This window comes from Ciconia boyciana, chromosome 9 (assembly GCF_034638445.1).
Source record: "Ciconia boyciana chromosome 9, ASM3463844v1, whole genome shotgun sequence".
NCBI lineage: Eukaryota > Metazoa > Chordata > Aves > Ciconiiformes > Ciconiidae > Ciconia > Ciconia boyciana.
The window spans coordinates 13,470,842-13,487,505 of record NC_132942.1 but is presented as its reverse complement, the minus strand read 5'-3'; the positions used below and the strand labels follow the sequence as shown (position 1 = coordinate 13,487,505).

General features: G+C 40.1%; 2 protein-coding genes across 29 annotated transcripts in view; one reads left to right on the top strand and one right to left on the bottom strand.

The window, feature by feature from the left end:
* FABP6 (fatty acid binding protein 6) overlaps window positions 1-15,706 on the bottom strand; it is a 46,696-nt gene extending 30,990 nt beyond the window's left edge. For 14 of the 24 annotated variants that reach the window (XM_072871980.1, XM_072871976.1, XM_072871982.1 and 11 more), the window contains exons 1-3: window positions 15,205-15,706; window positions 14,461-14,539; window positions 13,684-13,771 (exon numbers count right to left, since the gene is read on the bottom strand). Coding sequence is in view for 3 of the 24 variants with exons in the window: in XM_072871987.1 (XP_072728088.1) it covers window positions 13,684-13,714 (31 nt within the window). In the remaining 21 variants the exon portion in view is untranslated. Of the gene's footprint in view, window positions 1-6,394; window positions 6,483-13,683; window positions 13,772-14,460; window positions 14,540-14,858; window positions 15,111-15,204 lie in introns of those variants that run through there. The other 10 variants (XR_012044063.1, XM_072871985.1, XM_072871972.1 and 7 more) reach the window with 9 other exon arrangements.
* Window positions 15,707-15,771: 65 nt separating this feature from the next.
* PWWP2A (PWWP domain containing 2A) overlaps window positions 15,772-16,664 on the top strand; it is a 31,650-nt gene continuing 30,757 nt past the window's right edge. For all 5 annotated transcript variants that reach the window (XM_072871963.1, XM_072871965.1, XM_072871966.1 and 2 more), the window contains exon 1: window positions 15,772-16,457. In XM_072871963.1, coding sequence (XP_072728064.1) covers window positions 15,772-16,457 — 686 coding nt within the window. The remainder of the gene's footprint in view (window positions 16,458-16,664) is intronic.

Here is a 16,664-nt window from a genome sequence, read left to right as displayed (position 1 = left end):
ATTGGTCATGTAAACCAATTAGCAAGAAAGCTGAATGTGTCAATAACTCTTAATTTAAGGAGAGAAATTAATTTGTAATTTATGGAATACCTAGATGCATCTGAAAGACTAATTATCTGGTTACTGTGTCTTTGTCAAGGATAACATCTAGCACTTACACGGCACTTTTCATCCTCAAGTTGTTTTTAAACATTCACTATAATTAAGCCACATTACACTTCTGTGAATGAAAAGTTATTGTCTATATTTCACAGCCGGCAAAGCTGAGGCTACAAATAAGTGACAAAGAGAAGGACACAGTGTCAGAGATGTGTTGGCAGTGGCTTGCTTCAGCTCAGGAAGTACAATGGTTCCAAACGATTACTAGTCAGTTCTATTTCCTCTATTGTCCCATCTTCTTATGCTCTGTCAGCACAAAAACCTAAATGAGAATAGACTATGTAGGATTCCCACTTCTGTAAGTAATAAGGACAGTATTTTACCATTCCTGTTATTCCCATTTGACATGAGATTTATCTCCAGGGACCACAGGTAAGAAAAGCCACACCTCAAGAGCTGCAAGTTCTCTTGATCTTGGGGTGACCAGAGCTTGTCTACAGATGTAGAACAACCTCAGAAACACTACTGTGTTTCCACAACCAGAGAACAAGAGAGTTGCTTTGACATATTATTTAAGGCAAAAGAGACTTTTGTAATTTGCTCAGAAGACTTCTATGAGAAATTCTAAATTAATTACCATTACCTATACTTGAGTTTAGGCCTCCCAATTTGCCCTAGCTCCAGTAATAATGTCACCAATGCACTACAGGCATGTCAGTAGCATATGCATTTCAACCCACAACCTACGCCAAACCAACTAACTCTTGAACAATATAGCCATTAATTTGAGATGGGTATTTTTGCATGGAGGCAGGCAGGGATTAGGATAGGAACAACACTGCACTTATAATGGGGGCTGGAGGATAAAATGCAACACATTTATATGTGATACAAATAGCCTTTCTGGTACTGCAGGAAAAGCTGCATAGTTATTTGTATTACAGTGGCAGGTAAAGGTTACAACTAGGGTTGGGCCCAATTGTTTTGTGCTCCATACAAACATATAAAGAGACCTCCACGTACCTTGCAGTCTGCATTTCTGAAAGTACTTTAATCGGAAGGAAAATTAAAAAATAAAACAAACACACACCTTGGGCAATATACTGCCCAAATAAACATTTCCACCTCCGTGCCCCTGTTTGGTAGCATGTGTCAAATCAGAGTGAGATGCATTTGTGGAGCAGCCCTTGAGCTCAAGGGATAGGTGCCATACATTACTGGGAAGAAAGCAATGCTGCTGCCTGCTTGTGTTGTGCACTTCCATAGAAAACAAGAGCTAATAAAGTTCATGTAATTCATACACAAGTACATAGAAAATACTGCAGAAAAGACAAGACTCAGGAACAATTTTACAAGTAAAACACAGGCTGGTGCATAAGTTTCTTCTCATTCAAACAGTGGTAATATTAACTAGCTAGCATGTTCCTAGAAATAAGGGGACAAGGGAACAGGTCAGAAAAAACAAACACACAAACAAAACTAGGAAATACTCAGAAGACCCAACATGCACTTTTACTTCAAATGCCAGTCCTGCCTTAGGCATTTTTTTTGTCCTTTCAACTTTTGAAACTCTACACACATAAATTATTTCTTATAAAGATGCTGCAGTAACCAGGAGGTTCCTTGACTTGAATCAAGCAAGAAACAATTTCCAGAACAGGGTTTGTGGGTCATACTGTTGGGAACAACTTTACAGTACAAAAGCTAGGATATCTGTTTATACTGAATTCATTGCTGTGGTAAGTCAACTCATAGTAACAGGTATCTGATCCTAAAGAGCACACATGTATCTATAATCTTCTCTTTTGTACATTTAACATCTGATAAAATATTCTAATTTCACAGTCCTGCAAAGCAAATCATTTGTACATCCACAAAATAAGTTTCTTTACAGCACTAGTATGTTCTATCCCTGTGAGAGGATTTATTGATCTGTGGGCCTGTCCATATGTTGAGATGGATGTAGCTGCACGTTTGTCCTGCTTTCCTGAACTGGGCAATGGTCAGGCATAAACCAATGTTAACCCACAACCCTTTAGACATGTTAATATACAACTGCCTTTACAGGAAAAGAGCTGTCCCGCTGCAAGGCCCTTAATTAACATAGCTTCCTGGGCTTCCTGTGATACCATCTGAGCATGTCTATATAGACATGCTCTGTCAACAGTCAGCTACTGACTGGCTCTGTGACCTGAAGAAGAGGCATCTTTTCAGATGCAGACAGTTATCTGAAGGAAAATAGATGGTGATCTTCAACTTACTTTCTGTAATCATGCAATGTTCATGACCTTGGTATATGATAAACAGTTCTAGGCTGAATCCAGATTCATCATGAGACACATACTCCCATGTAGTTTTCCTGCATTGATGTTACTGCAGCTACCCACTGATCATTTTGCTTTGATCTTAGCTCTTAACTGAAGGCTAGTGGACAAGTCAGTGTGGCAGACTGAATCAAGTATTAATTTAAGACAATCATCCTAGCCTTCCCTCCTCCTTTCTCTCTCTCTCTCTTTTAAAGAATGTAGATTATGTAAGTCAGTGTTCTGTAAGGCACTTTGAGACAATGATTGTAACAAGCAATTTAAGTGCCAGCTCAACACAATATTGAAAGGAGGAAATATAATTACTAATTGCACTAAAAATTAAAAAGTATTATATAAAAGGGACAGTGTGAATAAACAGCTCAAGAATTAAGCAAAAGAACTAAAAATACTTGAGACACCCTGGTCAAATTATTTTCATTTAGAAAAATATTATCTTGTTCAATGGTTTTCCTGTATGTTATTCATAGATGGCTAAGAGAAATATTTATGACAAAAGGAACAAGACAGAACAAAAGCCTAGATGAAATAAGAGCTATTAATGAGGAAGAGGTACAACTGCAGAAATAAAAGGATTCAATTTAATTGTCAGAAACAAACCAGGTCTTTGATGCTCAGCAGACATGAACTGAAGTCATCAATTTAAGAGAGCTACTCTTACTTAGGCCTGCTGAGCAGCTGCCTCCAGCAGTTACAAGAACATGGTGGTGTTTACACCACTGTCAATGATTTGCCATGTGACAGGGGAGGAAAAACAGTTCAAAACTTTCAAAATTACCATTTGCTTTGGACATTGAGGATTTTCACTGACTGATTTAAGGTCTGCTTTCAAAGGCCCTAAATGCCTATAAACCCATTTACTAGACTGTCTTTAATTCCTACCCTGAAGGACAGAGGTGTTCGTCCATCACACCTTAGAATATAGTTTGTATTTCGATGTCAGTGGTTTAACAGAGGGACATCAAAATATTTCTTATCTGCTGTGTACCCAATGCACTAACATTTATGAAGGGGAAATAGTTAGAGCATTTATTCATTTGCTTTTTCATATAACAAAAAAAACCAACACTCATCTTTAAAGGAAGGTATATCCTGTTTCACTTGGCAAACAAGCACATTGCATATAATTTAAAGGTAAATGTTCACATATTTTACAATAACTACATAATACTATACATAGCAATGCATGTGTTCAACACCAAAAATAATTTTGGGGAAAGGTTTAGGAATGGCATGGAAAATCCTGAGAAACTTTTTGGCAGTACTTTCACTTAGTGCAATTTGGTCCCTTCCAAACAAAAACATTAAAAAATGGTTATGATCAAACACAAACAACTTCCAGCAGCATAGCAGATTGCAACTAGTCAGCTGAACCACTGCACGAGACATTGGATCTCAGTCCTTCTCCATCACAAAATGAATAATAATAGCTTACACAACAATAAAATACACCCCCTTGTGAGGACTTGTAGAAGAACTTTCTCTTGTAGAAGAGAAACAATGTTTAAAGTAACGGTGTTCTACCTCACCCTTGGAGTGGATTCATATAAGCTGCTACAGTAACTTGGGTTACACCGGGCAATGTGTTAAAGCAGTGTTACTTAATTATATGCCCACATAATTTACAAGTCCCAGATGAATTAGGTAGTATACGGGCTTAGTAAAAGAAAGAAATGGAAATCAAAACAGGCAAGTAAAACTCTCAATCTTCTTTTCAACTTGCTTATCGAGGTGGTTTTTTTCCCACCTTAGTTCAGTCATAAGACAAAAGAAAACTTCTTCAATACTCAGTCTTACATCAGCTAAGAAAGAAAAACAAAGTGACAGTTAATGTCCTGAAAAATTTTCTTTCCACTTCTATATGAGTAATTTCCCTCTCGGACATGTATGCAACAGTAATTGACTGATTGCCTATTTTGTCACAGAATCCAACTTGTAACAGTTCTGCCTACCCTATCCAAAAAGGACACTTTTTGTCCATATCTTTGCCGCTTTATTATTTCATTAAACACAAATTTGAATATAGATGTACTCCATTTCAGATTTCAAAAGGACAGTGAACCTCCTAGATATTTCTTTCCCTGCAGCAGCATAGACTTCTTCAGCAACAATGAAAAGAACTATTTAGCATCTAATTTAACATCTAATCAACACTCTGCAAACAACTGATATTAAACCAAAATCCTCAGTGAAGAATCCTAAACAACAGATACGATGTCAGATATTTTAAAACAAGAGTAGTATAATAATGTGCAGAATCCTCTGTTGAATAATAAGATTTAGTACTTGTAATTGGAAGGCTAATGTTTCACTCAAATACCAACTATTATTTGATTATTGCTTTTTCCAGGTACCCTGACATTCAATACAATTTCTTCTCCTAAAACACAGGTGACCATCAGTAAATAGTAAAGATAGTTTTCAGGGGTGCTGCCCAAATATGTCCAGCTCCCATTTTCTGGTGCAAAGAAATACAGTTGCTGTGCTCATCCTGTAAGAAAATCAAGCTGGATGTGATCTGATAGACACAACCAAACCTACAAATTGTTAAAAAACTATTGATGAGCTAAAAGGAATTAGAAAGATTTTGATTACTTGGAAATTTCCAGGAAATATTTGTATACTATAGTTTCTTGCTGTTCTCTTTACATATGACTTAAAATACTCATCTTTCATAGTTCTAACATTTTAAATTCATATTAAACATATTCCTGCCACATATTTGACTAATACTTACTGCCTTGTTTATTTGCCACAAACATTCCAAGGAGGTTTCTCACAAACAGCATTCTTAAATAATTAAAGGAGATTGAACAGAAATTAATGGATCAAGATGATATATTCATAGATAAAATAATTGTATTTGTACCTTAATTTAAAAACAAAAAAACAGTAGTTGCATGGGTAAGAACAGAAGAGTCAGGCAATGCCAAAAGCAAGTTCGCACACACATCTTTTGTCTCTTAATATCTATTTGTTTAGATAGCATTTAAGTACCTGGTTGTATTTTTCAGTACCATATCACTCACGTTTCATACAGTTAGCTATACAAATTTCTCCATTTCCAAGGAGATATTCTGAAACTCACTTACATACAAAATATTCATAAGATATATTGCATTACTGGAAGTATAATTTGTGATCATTTAATTGTGCTGCAATTTTATTTTGCCAAGTGGAATGATTGAGACTTAGAGCTACAGAGTGTTTGGCTTTTGATAAATTAACCATTCTTTCATTTCAACTTATTCCCTTAATACTTTTCAGACAGAAATCTAGAAATCTCTCCTATAGGTGTCTCAAAGCAATGAGAGAGAACTAGAGCTTAGAATGTAAATTCTTACACAATCTTAGTTGCAAATAGCCCCTTTCATCCTGAAGAATACCTAAATGTCCACGTATAACACACAGAATTCATTAAATTAGACATTCTTGACTGGAACTCAGGGGCTAGGGAAAGAGAACATAGATCTTAAGAAGCTGGTTTATATTGCTTGAGGTATAAAACAACATCAAATCTTGCAGAACCTGCCATTTTCACAACTGAATCTCTGGGTGATTCAGAAGTATCCTAGTGATTCTAAAAAACATCATTATCGTGGCTTGATGCAGTACCTGTCACAAGATAAAAGAGAACATGATGGCAGAGAATTAAAGGCAAAAAGAAGCTTCCAAACCTTTGCCTCAGATGGGAAAGTTGCTAAAACCCAACCCTGTTCCAGTGCAGAACTTAACACATTTCAACCGCAACTTAATACCTAAGACTGCTGCATTCAGTTTAAACGGGGGGGGCAGACAGGACGGGGACAGAACGGACGGACGACACAAAACACCAGACCCAACACACAAACCACACCACACCACCACAGAGAAGAAAATATCCAAGTCATCAAGACTAATAACCTAACTCTTCGGAAAAGTACCTGGAGAACTTCAGTGGCTTGTTTTACATTTCAAGTCAAAGACAGTACCTCCAGGAACACTCCAAGGGCTACTCTCCAATCTCTATTCTGGAACAGCTTCCTTGAAGGAATGATTTTCTTCTTTCTTGGACAATTACTTTAAAAATATAGAGAGCCAAAAGTGAGTTTAGTCTTAGAGCAGATCTTCAGGTTCAAAGAGAGCCACTGAAAGAATGAAACCTCAAGCTAAGGCTACATAACACACCAGTATTAGCAATGACTGGTCATTACAACAAATCCTGGAATTGTTTCTTCTGCTATGCAAAATAAAAGAAATAACTCAGTTAGCAATTAGAACAGGCACAACTGCAGGGCTCTCCACACTGACGGCTGTGGCACCAATAAGGATCAAGGGCATTTCTACTGGTGCTAGGACAGCTTGAAGAGATCATGCCACAGCAGCAAGGGTATCTGCGAAGGATAGTCACAGTAAAAACTGCACTATGAAAATTACAAGTTGCATGGCAAGGCCTCACTTTGGAAAGTCTTATTCAATCAGAACAGAGTATCCATAAAGGGAATTGTTCTATAATAGTTTCTGTGAGCAAACTCTTCTACTACATGAGCCATTACTCAGTGTAGGATGCTGATTTAGCACTGATTCAGGGAAAGACTGTTACTGATTCAATTAGTAAATCACTTGAGTATTCTGTAGGGATCTCCTACTCAAATTCAGGTAAAGCCCAGTCCTGCTTTGCCATGTCAGGACCATATTTCAATGAGTAACTGACACATACTGTGCCGTAAAACCTCACTGCAAAACCTATAAATAAGGAATGAAAAAACTTATACTCAGAAAGTTTTCTTCTCAATCTACAGTTGAAGGGGTAAAGATTTAGAGAATACAGAACAGGTATCTATTAACTAATTACTGGTAGAATGTCAAAGGAGGTGGTATCATCACAGATCATTAAGGAGGAAAGGAGCTGGAATCTAACAACCACAGGGGAGATCTTTAAAAGACTGACAGTGTAAATTCTTCAATTAACATGGGAGATGAAACTAAACAACCTCTCTGCTAAATTAAGCTTTCAGCAACCCTATGGATTCTGAAAGCCATGACTGTGTTTTAGAGCACTAAGTTATACCTAAAGATAAAGGAATCTGAAGAACTACAGCAGAATTTCACAACTAAATGTCTACATAAGACACAACTAAATGTCTGGCAAGACTCAGTTGCTTTTTCGTTCCCTATCAAATCTAGGAAGCTTGATTAGAAATATTTAGACACTTTGAGAACACACATGACTTTCCTATAAATTCATCATCTTGAAACTGAAATATAAGTTTTTACTTGCAAAAGTCCACAATTGTGAATGGACCTGTGATCAAGGTGCAAAAGCAGCACCTAGATATGTCAGAAAGGAGCATATACGAATATTCATGACAAGTCAGAAAAATTAAAATGTGTACATTACAGTTAAGTCACAAAATTAGAAACAACTGACCATATCCAAATATACAAAGACTTGCATTCCCACAGGAAAGAACAATGCTGTATAGACTACTTGAAGCAAATGGTTTCCTTTACAGTAGATTTTTAATACAACCTTATATTTATGCTAAAACACTGTGAGAGTCTGGCTAAAAGATAATATAAAACTTGACTAATAATATATACTATTCTGTTCACTACAATCACTACAAATCAGACAGGGAGATCTTTAAACAGGCAGAAAGAAAGAAAAAAAATGAATATCTGAATGAAACTAGTTTTTAGTTTCCCTAGATCTTAAATTCAGTAACTCAGTCCCTACGTGTGCTGCTCTTGGCACTAACAGAGTCATCCAAAGAGAATACACTAGCTACAGTTCTACTCTTTGCAAAACACATTATTTTAGAACAGGAAAATTAAACTTTCCTAAAACCATCAAGGAAAATTAATCAAAAATTGTTGAGGAAGAACACTTCTGTAAGTAATACTCAACTCTGTTTAAAGAATGTATATAAGTAATTTGATTCCTGAATAGTCAGAAATGGCATTATGTTTCATGTAAGCCCTGAAAACATAAATATACATAAATTTTAGCTACAAAATTATTCAGACAGCCTAAGGCCTTTATGCTTGTAAGAATACTTAGCCTTAGCACTCAAAATGAAGACAAAATGAAGCTATATGCCTCAACAGATTGGTCACTTACTACCCAAACAGACACTTGTTAACATTTGTAGAACCTTCCTCACCTCTTGAGAATGTGTCAGTACAGGTGATCATCACAATTTCAATGTTTAAACTGTGAAACTAGAGTACCCATATAGCCAAAAGGACAGATGGTTTTCTGAGATCACTTCAGAGCTAGCTTAGCATCCCTTTCTGAACCACTGTTCTGAGAGTGATTCCTTTCTTTACTAACAGAGCTCCTAAACTGGCCATTTAATCTAGGCACTTTAGGTCATGTAAATACCTTCCACTATACCTAAACCACTACTGAAAATGAACTTTCTTAGTCATTTAGGCCCACGTTAACCAATTAGCATCTCCCAGACTGAATCTACCTGGTCTATCAGAGCAGGGGAATGGAAGAAGTACTTCCCTCCCTGCCACGCTTGATGAAGAGGTGGTCAGATGGGCTGCCAGCCCATCATGAGGTTTGTAGCTCCAGCAAGAAGGAATTGGAGTATTTCATACCTGACTCAGACACAAGGCAGCTCATGTGCTGACAGAGTTGGGTTTCCTAGCCCAACAGCCGCTTCTAGGTACACTGATACATCTCTGGCCCACAGCACTATGAAGGCTGAACTGTCCTGACAATACTTTTTAAAAGGATGTCCTGCAAACTCTGCTCTTTGATGTCTTGGTGACATTTTAGACTAATTTTGATTTACTGAGTCTCCAAGACTCAATAAAATTCATTGATCTAGCCGAGCACTACAAAATTGTACCATAGAAATTAATGAATCCATTCCACGCTCACAACTTTTAATACTGATAATAAGTAACTGCAGAAGAGGACTAGCATATATGTGTGGGAAAAGGACTGGCACTTGATCTACTAAGAATTAGTTATAATCAGTAAGCTAATCATTTAATAACAATGATCACGGTTTGAGAGACACTATAGACTTAGTTTTTAGTACATGATTAATCTATTTTTTTATTTATACTAAAATAATGAAAGATCTTTTATTAAAAGACAGTTATAATGTATGCATGCAAAACTAGAGATAAGGTTTTAGATGACAAAATATGAACCAATAATAGTATTAGCAATTTTGCATCTTCAAAGTTGTTTTATTTTATCTGAATGGAAAAATACGCGGAGATACAATGTGGATACCATCAGTACCTACAGATGCACAAATTTCAGAAGATAGCAGAAATCAGTCATTATATAAAAAGACAGGAAGTAGTTTCAGACTCACATTTCTTTAAAATTATAAAATAAGCGTGAGATGTCAGCAGTGAGCTAATGTCAGTGCTTCGCCCCACAGGCTCACAGTTGCAATTTTTTTAAGCAACCCCAACTATGGTAATTGATTTAAATCAGTTATCCATATGGACATTAGGTAAAGCCCCAGTCGTTGGCTTCATCTCTTGTTCACAAGAAATGTGGCATATAGTTAACTTTTCAAATTGCAGGGTAGACTTCTGGGGCATGCGTGCATGCAGTGAGATTTTACAAATCCTTTAATGATCATACATAAACCTAACAAAATGAGCTCTACATTCATATGGCTACAAAAATCAGTTACCAAATATTACAGGAATGACTGATTATTTTCTCCTCCCATACCAATTTTCTGTAATAAATCAATAATGAAGTTTCAAAACAGCTTAAATGTAACTAACAATTGTTTTAAGAGCATTACTTTCCTAACTTGTTACAGAAGCAGTAAGTCTGCAGCATACAATCAAGACCCAATCCTTACTTTCTGTTTGTTTGCTTATATTCCTCTGCATTGCTTACATACATTGGCTTTCATTGGTTACACTTTTTCTTTTTAAACAGGAAAGCCTTGAAAATTTCATGACAATAGCAGATCATGCCTTGCAAACACTGAATAATGTTAAAATGGATTTATCAACACAGCATAAAACTGTGGTCCCTAAACCCTGACTTGTAGAGGTTTTTGTGAGATCCTCAGACCTTCCCTCAGAGTCACAGGAAATTGTTGTCACTACAGCAGTCACAGGAAGCTATTGCCACTATGATTCAGATTGACGCAGGGAGAAAAGTATGATGTTCCCTGTAGTACACTATTTCTTGGCGGTGTTGCTGAAAAGCCAGCAAAGACTGGAGCTATTGTATAGAAATCACAATCCCTTTAATGTATGGAGTCACAAAGTCTCAGCAAGGTTGTTAGAACTTCAAATTGTAAACCTCTAATCTAAAATTCTTATGCCCAGTCTAGATATTAGCAAAAATGTCTACTACCCTACCAAGACACTATAACCACTCCCTATAAATCCACACACTTGTTTAGAGCTTTCATATGCCTACACTAAGACAGATCAGTTGCTGCATGAACAGGCGTACTGAACTTACGCATATCCAGCTAGCTTGGATACCAGTAACACCACAAATTGCAGCTACTAGGCAATTACCAGGGTGCAGCCCATTCTGGAGACTGCTATCACAGTTTCACTGTTATTGGTAGCTAAATTAGCTTCAAGGAAGCTGAGTATTTGTAGATATGCTGCAATCATACACTTTGGCTTCACTGCAACCCTGATTATACTCCATTTATGTATACCGTTCCATTACAACCTTGCATTGTGTGTTGGCTCTTTCACGGTAGCGCACTTTTATGGAACTCGATGCCCAGAGAATGTTGTTACCACTATACATCATCTTAAACTATACACACCCTAACCCACTGCACTTAATTGAAACACACATACATGCTGTGACTACTCACAGACTTCAAGATTTTCTGTTCATAGTTAGGTCAGCGCAATAGTACATTTTGGTCATGACAGAGCAAATCAGCATCACTAATACTGAGAAGCACAGGCCTTTAAACAGTTAAGCCTGCCAGACGCAATCTTTATCGTGTCCCAGCTTACACACACAGAAACAATTCTTTCACCCGCGTATACCCATGCATACAGATACAATCGTATCTACTTCTTACAGGCATCATGCAACCACATCACATCCGTTCACTCACTCAACCCAAACTTACTACAACTTCATCAGCTACCCAGCCTGCCAATATGCTGTTACATCTTCATAGAACTTTGCATTTTTCCTGCCTTCAAATTCATCATTTTATTCCCTCCAATTGTATCAGTTCCTCTCTCGAATTCATAGTTTCTTCTTCCTACTTCTGTCCTTTCTGCCACTTGCTGAACCCACGGGGACGCATTTTAATCTACAGAAAGTGTGTTAGTGCAATTTGTTTCATTAACTTCATACATTTTATTTTGGCAGTTTCTAAAGGTTCCAGGATAGAAACAAGGCCCCAACTATGCCAATCACCATGCAAACCAGCCACAGAAAGACAAACCCTATCCTAAAGGGATTACAGGCTAGATCTAAAATAAACAGAAATTAAATGGTAATCAAAGGAATTTGGGATGGAAAAAAAATTACACAGTGAGTGCTTTTTTGTTAAACTTACAAGTTTCATCCTGCATCCACATGCCTACCGTTAGTACACTTTCATTTAAGGGTTACCTATGGTATCCTATTTCTGTTGGCCATTAGAGTGGTACATAAATGTCCTTATTTACCTCTTTCTAAAAGCACATATGGCATCTTTCAACATGCAAATGATACTGCAAAAGAGCTGTTTATAATCTATTTTGAGAACCTCTAGTAGTTTAAACTGCTTGGGTCAAGCACATAATCTCCTCTGTTATTGCAATGAAACAAGTCAGAGTGTTAACAAGCCATACACCCAGATTTGTTTCCTATGCTTAGCATAAGGATTGCTGGGGACTCCAGTAGATGTAAAAGATGACAGTTAGCATTTTAATGGTAACTGTCTGCCATAAGCAACACCTGCTGAAAAGCAAGGTGGATTTAGTAAGCATTAACCTCCCTGAAGTTTTACAAGAGGAAATCTTCCATTTTACGCCCATCCTCTACATAAGTCTGAACTTAACATAACAAAAAGCCTGCTGGGCTGAGCTATTGGATCTTAATGTCCCATCAGCTCCAGGGCTGAGTAGTCTCTTTGTATTAGTTGGTAATTTCTTGTAGGCTCAGAATTTACTGCCATCCTTCTATGCCATGGCACAGCAGCACCAGAGAAATGAACTGTGGCTAACTGAACTGACCGGCTAGCACAATTAAAATCACCAACCGTACAAAGTATCTACACAAGCCATGCTGTTTTATAGTAAGGACCATGACAGTTCTGGCCTCCCCTGTGTGAAAGCTGTCTGGCAACTTTGCTTTTGCGAACTTCTATCTGAGTGCAAGTGTTGTAAGCTTTTGAAATGCAGTACTATGTCTACCAAGTAAAAAATAAAAAATAATAATTAAAAAATGGAATATGAATATATGACGATATATATCCCTGTACCCTGCCAGCCCTTCTAGCTAATGTGATGCCTTTTCCTCACAATATTAGTCTTGGAATGAACAAATAGATTACTACTAGTGTAAGACAGTAATAAGGAAAACAGCATTCGAACAGATGATCATACCTCTAATGTGCAGAACAGTCCTGTGCATGCAGAGTATGGTTTGGTCTACTGTTGAAATACAGCTGGAGTACCTCCAAGCACAGTGAAATTCCTTGCGTAGGAGAGCAATGTAAAAACAGTTCTGGTGTTATGTGTGAGCTATCTTCACTAATATGTTTCTTTAATCTGTCCTAGGACTCATCTGAATAAGGTAAAAAGTTTCTGGGAAACAAATCTTCATTTTCTACATGTCATATGTTGTCATAATTACACATAACAAAAATAACGAAAGGAAAGAACAGCAGAGTCCTCCTTCCACTCCTACAACCACTTCTTTTGTATCAGGCTTCCTCAAAATGAGAACTCTTTACGAATCATTTGCAACTTCTGAGAACCTTCCAGAGCCACTATGGCATTCTCCTTGGCAAAACATACAGAAAAACCTGAAATCTCAGATCTGAATTAAAACTGAAATCCTTGCACAGGGATAGCTTTGAAATGAAGGTAACTCAGTAGCAACACAAATCTCGTTATTCTCCAGAATTCTGGCAAAGAACATATTCAGCCTTAGGGACACCTAGACAGCTGCCATCTTTCAAAGCATTATGGCCTCAGGATACAGAATACAGAATACAGATCTTTTACAAATATGGTCTAACAAAATTGTTTCAAAATGATTTAGGAAGTAATATTAATGGTAGGTAGTTTTGGAAAAGCTTACCAAATCTGATTTCTTTTAAGCCACAGATCATACGCTGAATCCATCTGCTGTTTCTCTGTGATACAGACTGACAAAGCTGGGAGCATGGCTGGAAAAAAATAAATTTGTAATTCAGTATCTACTACTCCTTCCCCCAATAAACACATTCAATTCTACCCACCCACACTACCAAACCACTAATTTAACAGATATGGTGGTAAAATATACAAAAATTTATTAAGCAGTTTTACGTTTAGCAAGCAGTTTTATCTTTAGCAAATTCTTTTAACTATATTTCCAATGTATTTGTCTCCAGAAATGTGTCTAGCTGTTCTTCCTGATGTTCCCATATGTTCCTTACACACTTTACACCACCAATAATGCAACCATTATGTTCACCGTGCAAAGTAAACCACAATCAGATATAAAAGGAAGAGTATATCTGTTACGTAAGTCAAACCACTATGATCAGGACAACAGAGTGGGTTAATCATGCCTTCGTTACTTACTAAAATCCTATAGCTAGCAGCTTGCAAGATCATGTTTTACTTGCATACAGTTATACATAGCTATTTTGCTGTTACAGAAGACTATTTATTCCATGTCCTCATTTATTATTACTAAAAAAAATTATTTGCGTTACTGTAGTCCTTTAACTACATATAACTCACTTTTCCTACAATGAACAGAAAAAAGGTGAGTGTAGTACCAGGCCCTAAATGAGATCAAGGATTTTTTTCTTCATACCTCTTGCAAAAATTTTTAGTTCTTCATGCCCCTTATAAATAAGTTTTTTACCTGACAGCCCAGGGTGTAGCTCTGTTTCTATTGTAAGCATATGGTTGGTAGCAACTTTGAAGTCTGCCAGTAAAAGTCACTAACATGAAAGGAAAGGAATACTTTATTTTTAAAGAAAATTTTATAGATTTGACTTGTTACTTTTCAGAAAATTTGTTGCTGAACAATGTATCTCTCATAATAGCACTAAGAAGAATAAAACCATTCATGCTTTAAGATCACTTTTGTCTTTCTGCCTCCAGTTGCTCCTACTTTTCTTTCTCATCCATCCTTCCCTTCTAACAAATCCCTCCTTTCTACAAAGGACTCGGCTTCCCAAAATGTAAAATCATGCATGTCAGAGACTAAAACCTTTCCTTTTTCATTAATTTTTGTTTAGGAAATACAAGATTTCCTACCTGGGGGGAAAAAATGCCCACACTGTAGCAGCTATTGATCCCACAGGAAGAAAAACCACTGATTCAGAACATCTTAAGGGAAAACGTTAACTCTTTTTCTCCCCTTTTCAACGCTGCACTTTTCATCTTTATCCGATGTACCTAATTCACGCTACTTAATATTTTAAAGTGTTGATTTACTTCAGAAAAGACACCAGGCCCACTGCCTTCCTCACATTTCCCTCTCCCCAGCGACCCGCCCGCTCACCACACTGTTTTTCACTCACCCCCCCTCTCCCCAGTAAGGGCCCCGCTCGCCCCCACAGAACGGAGGCAGGAAGCGCCACAGACCAGTAGCACCCCCCACCTGCACCCGCGCGGCGGCGGGTATGGAGCTGTACAAGCTGGGAGGCAGAGACAGCCTCTCTCCCCGGGTGTGCCGCTCCAGGGCGAACTAACCCCCCCGAGGGCCGCCCTCCTGCCCTCGCCATCTTCCCTCGCACCCTCTCCTGGCCGCCCGCAGCGCGCATGCCTGCCACCACGCGCCTCCTGCCTCGCGCCCCCCTGACGGACGCTTGGCGCCACCAATTACCAGCCTCCCACGGGAGCGGCTCCTCCTTTCACCAATGAGGTGGCGGAACAGCCCTAGAAAGCCAACCCCTCTAATCTGTAACGGCCTGTAAAGCAGTAAGCCACACCCCTTCTTCCTCTTCCCGACTCTTCATTGAATGAAGTCCCCGCTGACCAACGAGAAGTTCCCGCTGGGCTTGACGGACTCCTCCGTCCTCCAGTAGAAGTAGAAAATTGCACCGCGCCCACCAATAGGCTGCCGGATGCGAGCCTAGGGGGCGGGCTCTCCCTCCCAGGCGGGCGGGGAAGGCCGTGGTTATCGATCCCGCTGCTGGAGGGAGGCGGCGGTGAAGCAGCAGAGAAAATGGCGGCCATGGCTGCGGAGGCGGCAGCGACTGCAGCGGTGCCGGGCGATGGGGGGGCTGGTGAAGCTGAGCCCGAGATGGAGCCTATCCCGGGCAGCGAGGCCGGCGCGGACCCTCTCCCTGCCGTCACTGAGGCCGTGGAGTCGGTGGTGCCTGATGGGGAGGAGGCCGACGGGGGGAAGGTTGCTCCCGGCGAGGCCGAGGAACCGCCGCCTGTGCAGCTCACTCGGAGCCCGGCTGGGACTCGGGAGCCGGAAGCTGAGAGGACGGAGAAGCTGCCGCCCTCCACCCCTGACGTGGGCTCGCCCCCGGCCGAGCACCGAGGAGCGCCTAGCCCGGAGTCCGAGGAGGAGCCGCAGCCCTGCCCGCCGCCTGCTGGGCACCCTGAACTTCCCGAGGAGGAGCCGCAGCCCTGCCCGCCGGCTACTGGGGGCTCCGCGGAGCCGGAGCCCGGGGAGGAGCCGTCCCGGCCGGAGGAGGAGGAGCCGGATGCTGCTGATGCCGCCGCTGTCGAGCCCAAGTCCCCGGTGCCCGTGGCTCCGGCCGGAGGGGAGGCGGAGGCTCCGCTGCTGCCTGGCTCCGAGGTGCGGGTCACCCTGGATCACATCATCGAGGACGCCCTGGTGGTCTCGTTCCGGCTGGGAGAGAAGCTTTTTTCTGGGGTCCTCATGGACCTCTCTAAAAGGTGAGATCTTATGGGGCAGCCGTCCAGAGCCCCCACGCAGCGATGGGGACAGCGAGCTCGCCCCCAGCTGCCTGCCCGCGCCGCCCTGCGCCTCTGCTGCCCTCGGGGGGGGGCCGCCCCCCGCCGAGGCCCTCGTGGGCTCGTCCCGCGGCGGGGAGCGGCCTGGGCAGGGGCCGAGGGGTGCGACGGCAGCAGCCTCCCCTCCCC